Genomic DNA, 7,086 nt, shown 5'->3' on the forward strand with positions numbered 1-7,086 from the left:
TTCTGAAGGATTAAAAAAACTTGAAAAGCGATTGACCAAGTGTATAGAGCTCCAAGGAGATTATGCTGAAAAATAAAAAAAAATTTACACAAAAAAAATTGTACCCTCGTACAATCCTCACGTTTGTATGGAACATTTTTCATTTCGAAATAATACGTATAATTATTTATAGTAAGTGATTATTTAACTAAACAATTTTCTAAATAATATTGAATAAAAACGTGATGAATATAATTACAAAGAACGTGACAAGGAAGGGAATGAGCCTTTCTAAATTTAAATTTAATGAAAATTTCGACTTCTGTCTAAAATGCTTGGATTTCTCTTCTCAAATTTATTGAAATAATCAATGGGCCTTTTTGATTGTTAATAATATGCAAAGTAATAGAAAATCTTATGCAAATGAAGAAATATTTGTACTTTTTCAATACTTTTGCGTGATGAAATTGAAACATTCAAATTATTAATTAAATTACTGAAAATATAATACATGTTTTATATTAGCGTTTTTCTCTAAAATTTGTATTAAGGAAAAACAATGCTAATAAATAAATTTCTAAAGTTTGAAAGATGATATAAAATTGATAAAAATTTTATATTGTATAATCTTTTTTTATCGTAGATGAACATTTTAAAATGAAAATCATCATAGAGATTCCCAATTTTCAACAATTTTTGATTATGTTATTGTTTTACACTGGAAATAGGTATTACGAAAAAAGTTATTAGATTTCAAAGATGAAACATTTTTATATGATTTTAGGTTTCGTTAGCGTTTTAAATCATAAATTTGTATTTTAAACCAATAATCATCATAGTTCTAACTGGATTTGCAATTTTTTGTTAGATTAAGATTATATTAAAGTTACTCAATAATTTTAAACAAAAAATCAGCTATATTTAAAAAAATCATTTCTCCAATCAATATTTAAAATCAACTAAAAAATTTTTGGAAATTAAGGAAAACAAAAAGAATCCAACTATTAAACTTGGACAATACATACTACTATACTTGAAATCGGTTATTATAAACGAAAAACATTAGGGTGTTGTTTTATGTTAGTATTTTCAGGTAGCAATTGGTCTTTTTGAACAAAAACGCAACGGTTTGATTGCCTATACAAAAATATTGTATAATAATTCTTACAATATATTAGTATTGGTAAGGAAAAACCAATACTAATTTACCAACTTACCAATACTAATTTATTGTTTTCCAGACGTTATATTAAGAAATTTTACATCCTGAAATTCTTTACATACAATATATCCATTTTTATTGATTATTATAAAAAACTGACCTTAATTTTTATTTTTATTATTTTATATAAAATAAGTGCTATGACATACACCAATTTTATCTTAATATTGACTTTATAGTTTAATTTATAAATGGTGTAAAACAATAAAAATAATGGTCGCACTCTTCACAATCGGACTGTCAAAGCTGATCAATATTATAATGAAAATTGATCAGAGAAAAAATTTATTGAAAGTTATCAATAACCATCTTCCTCAAATGTATTTTCAAACGTGCCTTTATTTTTTTAAACGAACATTTTCAAAAATAGAATTAAAATCCAAATTTTAATTTTTTAATATTAATTTAATAATTTTTTTAATTTGTTGAGTATATTGTTACATTTTATGAAGTGTTCTAAAAGTTTTTAAATTTGTTTTTAGGAAAGAAAAAAATTTCATATTTACACAAATCCGTTCGTATTTAAAGAATACGCCGATGAACATCATTTTCGTTAAAAATTTAACTATACTGTAAATATCACTACAAAGTCATAGTTTAAATGTCAGAACTTTTCAGCAACAGCTGTGTAATACTGATAAACCTGTTTAATGCACCCTTATAAATCTGAACTTCGGACTATAGTAGAAATTCTTCCGACAGACCTGACTATCTAATTGTTACTTCTGCTTAAAATTTTATTGTAAAAGCCTTAAAAAATATAATATGTTATTAGTGAAAGACGATTTCTTATCAATATAGCATGATAAAGATCCCAGTTGTTTTAACTCGATGGCATTACGTCGACAGATTCGCGATATGAATATGCTTTTTCCCGGTAGTTCACATTCGTGAAGAATGCACAATCAGATAATGCTGATAAGTTTCCTCGCACTTAGAAATATAAGCCGTTCGTCTTCTCAATACCCATTCATCTATTCGCATTCGATATTGAGATCAGCAAACTTGCATACTTACTTATATTTTTTAACAAGTGAAATTTCTTCTAAAAATCTATAAAATGGAATCCAACAAGCAAGTTTTTATCGTGGCTTTCATTGTGGCTCTGGCAGTAAGCTCCTATGCAACTCCTGGCTGGACGAATTGGAAAAATTCAAAGGCTGCGAATGATTCTCACAATTTAACTGTTGGATCAAATCTTCCTGGAGACAGAATCCTGGTGCAAGAAAACATTATCAAATCATCCAAATGGTTGCAGATTGTTACTGTTGAAAAAAGTTTCAACGCTACGAGGTACGAAGTCATTACTAAGGTTGAAGCTATAGATCAAAAAACAAATGGGAATGGTGCTTATGCAACAATTCTTTCTGGAGGACCAGGATACCAAACTGTGAGGTTGAGGTTCAAGAGTCAGAGAGGACATGGTATCAACTTTGTTGTGAAAGTCTATGGACGTTAAACTTTCGAAAGTTGCGAATATTGAGGCAAAATGTGACACGTTTTTAATTTGAAGCCTCCATTTTTCCTAAAAAATGTTTGTGTTTGATTTTACCTCTTCAGAGAAAGATTAAATATAGTGCAAAATTTTTTATCAGCTTTGTGATTGAAAGAACTGTTTCACGTTTGCATCCTCTGTTTTGGTTGTTTTATTCAAATTAAATTTTCCAGGAAATTTTTTTTTTAAATATGAATAACAAGTTTTTAATAAATTTATATTTTTTTATCGAGTTCTAAGTGCTGACAGTGTGTTTATGTATCCACTTTTTTCATATGAAATTTGTATATCCCCGGCTTTTTATTAAAAATATCCTGATCCCCTGAAAACTATTCTTCTTCTTTGATAATTCAGAATAACAATTCTATTTTATTTCAGTAGAGTTTCGTATTTGTTTACAAAATATTAATTACATATGAATTGACAATGTGATAGTAAAATATCTTTGCAACAATAGTTTATCTAGTTTTTTTTAGATAAGATTTGCTAATATAAGGTACTAACAAGAAAACACAAGATGAAGATTTTATAATGAAAAATTATAATTTAATCTGTCCTTTACATTATGCTTGACATTATGCTTGACATTATGCTTATGTCCTGGAAGTGAGTCAAAGTAAGTATATTCCATAATTGATAAAAACAGCCTTAAATTATATTTCTTAATAGAAATTCTTTAAATATTCGACTTCAAAAGTGACCTGGTACCTCGCTTCCTATTTAAGAGGGTTTGGAAATTTATTCGGTAAGATGCCGATTATTTGCATTCCTCCATAACAACAAGGTCCATCAGTTTTTGCAAAACATTAGATTTTTACATTTATTTATTATTATTTTGTTGCATCAAAAGTCAGGTACCTCTTTCGAAATTTCATAATCACATTAGAATTAGAAGTAAGAAATTGTTAAAAATTATTCGTTTTAATGTATCACAAATAATTATGTAACAAAAATAATACATATATAGCTGAAAATAGATGAAAAATCTACAAAAAATTTCACCACAAAATTAGACTTAAAAATAAAAATATGAGAAAAGAACAAAAATGTTTAACGCAATTACTTTAGAGCTGCGAAGTAATGAATAATTAAACAGGAATGCATAAAGACTAGTTTTTACGTAATTTTAGAAAATATCGATTTTGGCCATATTAAACTAACTATTGCTAATAAAAAGCAATTCATTTTTAGATTTAGTTTTCTTGCGTCGATATTGAACGTTGAAGTGAGATAACACAAATATAAAAAATTCAAAATATTAATTGTACAAAAAGTTTGGAAACTTATTATGTGGAACATATGTCTGCGGAAAAATCGTCAAAATAGAAAAATTAAAGTACAATACTTAAGCTTAATGTTGGGTAAGCCCTGTTGGAAGTTTCTAGCCCGTGTGGATATTGCACAATTAAATTTAGAAAACAGCAAAAAATGTGTTCTTTAGGAATTAGCCACATTTTTGTCAAAGACCATACGCGATGTATAAATTTTATTTACTGTTTCAAATTGAGCACTTTAAAGGCTACTAAAACATGATTAATTATTTTTCCTTTGCAGAAAATAAGTTGATAAATCAGGGTGGCTACTGAATAGGGAAAACTGGAAATTAGCGTAGAATTTTAAGTATCCAGGAAAAGCCGAAAATTTTCATTAAAATCAGCAATTTTTCAGATCTGTTTTTAGTTTTGCAATAAATATCGTCTCACTCTTTGAAAACATGTTTTTAGAATTAGGCTCGCTGTTGCAAAAAATATCTGTTAAAATATCTAAGCTTACCTTTAAAGGAAATTGGCATAATGGTATCATAAAGATATTGTAATAATAACTTTATATAAAAGACTTTCAAGTTAATGTTTCTTTTTGAAATGAGAGCTTTTTTATAATATATGTATTTAAAAATTTAAAGCATGTGTTGATGGATGATTAAAACACTAAAAGCTCTTTTTAACTACAAGAACCAAAACTTCCTTTTTATATATTTAACATAGTAAAAAATACCTAGTTAAATTTAACTGATATAATTATTTATTAACAATTGGCATAATAAAATTATAAGTCAAGGATAAATACTAAATAATAATCGGTTGAAAGGAAATTATTTGATCCATAGAATTTAAGAATGCCCATTTATTTGAATTTTTATCATTTCAATTGGCAAGCCTTCACGTACCGATTCAGGCAAATTTCGTTGGACTATTTTGAAGCTTTTTAAACCAAAGCGGCATTTAATGGCGAAGTTGTCTAAAATATTAGAAACTCAGGTATTAAATGTAATTTCCTTGCGTTTAATTCAAAATAAAATAAAAATAATAATAATAATAATAAAAATAAATAAAAAAATCTGATTCATATATTTTATATTGAATCAATTTTTTTCTAAGTAATCTCATTGTTTCGTAAATAAGTGGAACAACCGCTGTTCGAGATAAACTGATTTAAAGTTGGAGAGTATCATTAGTTCATGTGTTACATTCATTCATTAAATCAATAATGTTAAAGACCATAACACAGATTGAAATATGATTTTATATTGAAAATAGTAAATTTATTCTTCATCTTTAATCAATAAAAGCAATAATTTCCTAAGCTTACGGAATATTACAATTTATATTCTGCAATAACACTGCTTGCTTCATTGACTATAATATCCACTGCTTTTTAAAAAGTCAATCACGAAAAATATATTTTAACGGTTAACACCAGGGAATAGTCTAGATTTTTTTTGCTGTCTGAGTGGCTTGCGATTATTACAATCTTATCGATTCAAGTTTATCCCCTACATTCTCCTGACTCATGATTTGAGGGAATAATTATTTTATTGAAGCCACCTGCACAATGATAACAAATCTCTTTCATATCTTATATAAAAGCTCTTTACACTCAGCTGATTAAAACAGTCTCTTTAAAATTTCTGACAAGAATTAATCAACTTTCAAAATCATAAATTCTATTAAATTTCTTTAAAAGAAGAAGTTTGTTTTATTAATAAGATGTCAACCCACAAGACGATCCTCATTTTGGCACTTGCCATGGCCTTAGCATTGGTTTGGAATGTGGCCCCATCATCAGGATATGGAGACAATCGTGCAAAAAATATTTCACACGACTTCATCCTTGGCTCAAGAATTTATGGCGACAGGCTTGTTCTCCAGAAAAGCATAAATAAAGCATCAAAAGCTTTACGAATTGTTACTCATCAGGAGACTTTTAATACCACATCACGTTATTATAAAATTACGCAAGTTGCAGCTTATGATCAGAAGACGAATGGAACTGGGGCCTTTGTCACTCGAATTAAAGGTGGACCAGGTTCGCAAAACGTCACCTTGAAATTCAAGAGCCAAAGAGGTCATGGAATCAATTTTATTGTCAGGTTGTACGAGCGCTAACTTAATTCTGTCTCTGTAAAGTTAAATTTAAACAAACAGGAACAGGCAATATTGTTAGATTGCAACTCAAGTTTATTTGAAATTCTTTACTTTGCAAGTTTTGTAGTAAATTTAGTTGTAATTAGATAAAACTAGAGTGCCCATAAAATAAACTTACATTTCAATCTAAATTAAGGAAATATAATTCAGACTGAATAAAAATTTTAATTTATCTTCCCACATCCAATATTTAAATGTAGCTACGAAATTTTCAGAAATTGAAAATATATGCATAAAATATAGAATATAACTGTCAAATTTGGACAGCAATGTCCGCGTCAACAACTTTTTCAATACTTCTAATTTATTTTATGAGTCTGTATCCCTGAAAACATTTCCCGTCTTCTTATCTAACTTTTTTCATACATATTTTTTATTTAGTTTTTTTTTGAGTTGGCCTACATTATGTATTTGATAAAAATATACATTAGGGGACGTACATATATATTACGTAACGTTATATTGGACGATTTTTGGGCATTCTCTTTTCCCTCGTAATCTGTTTTTTTTTCGCCACTAATACAACTTTTTCTCTCTGTGCAAAAATTAGTGTCAATATGTAATGTAAACAGTTTTTGATTACAAATTAGAATATAATATCATATTTCAGAATAAATCATTGTTGATCAAGTTACAATTCTTAGAAATGTTAACAGAAAATAACTTGCTTCGATTCGGTTAATGGCACACGTATTTCAATTTCAAAAAATATCTTCTACATCTTTTCACCTTTCATTTAGGAAAGCCTTTAAACTTATAATGATGCTAATTTTATACTTTTTACTATTTTTAAGCGGGTAAAGAAATCCTAATTTTGAAATTTAAAAAAAAGTAAAAGTACTTGAAATTTTCAACCTGTCTGTGGTAGTCAAAAGAGATAATTAAATGTTCTGTTTAAGGCAATGTGATACTTCGTCCTGTGGTAATTTGGGTTCAGTTCCCTCGGCTTTTTTCCCGAAAAATTT

General features: G+C 27.6%; 1 protein-coding gene across 1 annotated transcript; it reads left to right on the forward strand.

Moving 5' to 3' along the window:
• Positions 1–2,164: 2,164 nt before the first annotated feature.
• On the forward strand, positions 2,165–2,788 carry LOC117169014 (probable salivary secreted peptide). The gene has a single exon (XM_033355064.1). The coding sequence runs from the start codon at positions 2,262–2,264 to the stop codon at positions 2,658–2,660; it is 399 nt and encodes a 132-aa protein (XP_033210955.1). The 5' UTR covers positions 2,165–2,261; the 3' UTR covers positions 2,661–2,788.
• The last annotated feature ends 4,298 nt before the right edge of the window (positions 2,789–7,086 follow it).

Source organism: Belonocnema kinseyi, chromosome 3 (assembly GCF_010883055.1).
Source record: "Belonocnema kinseyi isolate 2016_QV_RU_SX_M_011 chromosome 3, B_treatae_v1, whole genome shotgun sequence".
Taxonomy (NCBI): Eukaryota; Metazoa; Arthropoda; class Insecta; order Hymenoptera; family Cynipidae; genus Belonocnema; species Belonocnema kinseyi.

What these genes read in the sequence shown, in the direction of transcription:
- LOC117169014 (XM_033355064.1), top strand. Translation starts at nt 2,262, where the DNA reads ATGGAATCCAACAAGCAAGTTTTTATCGTGGCTTTCATTGTGGCTCTG.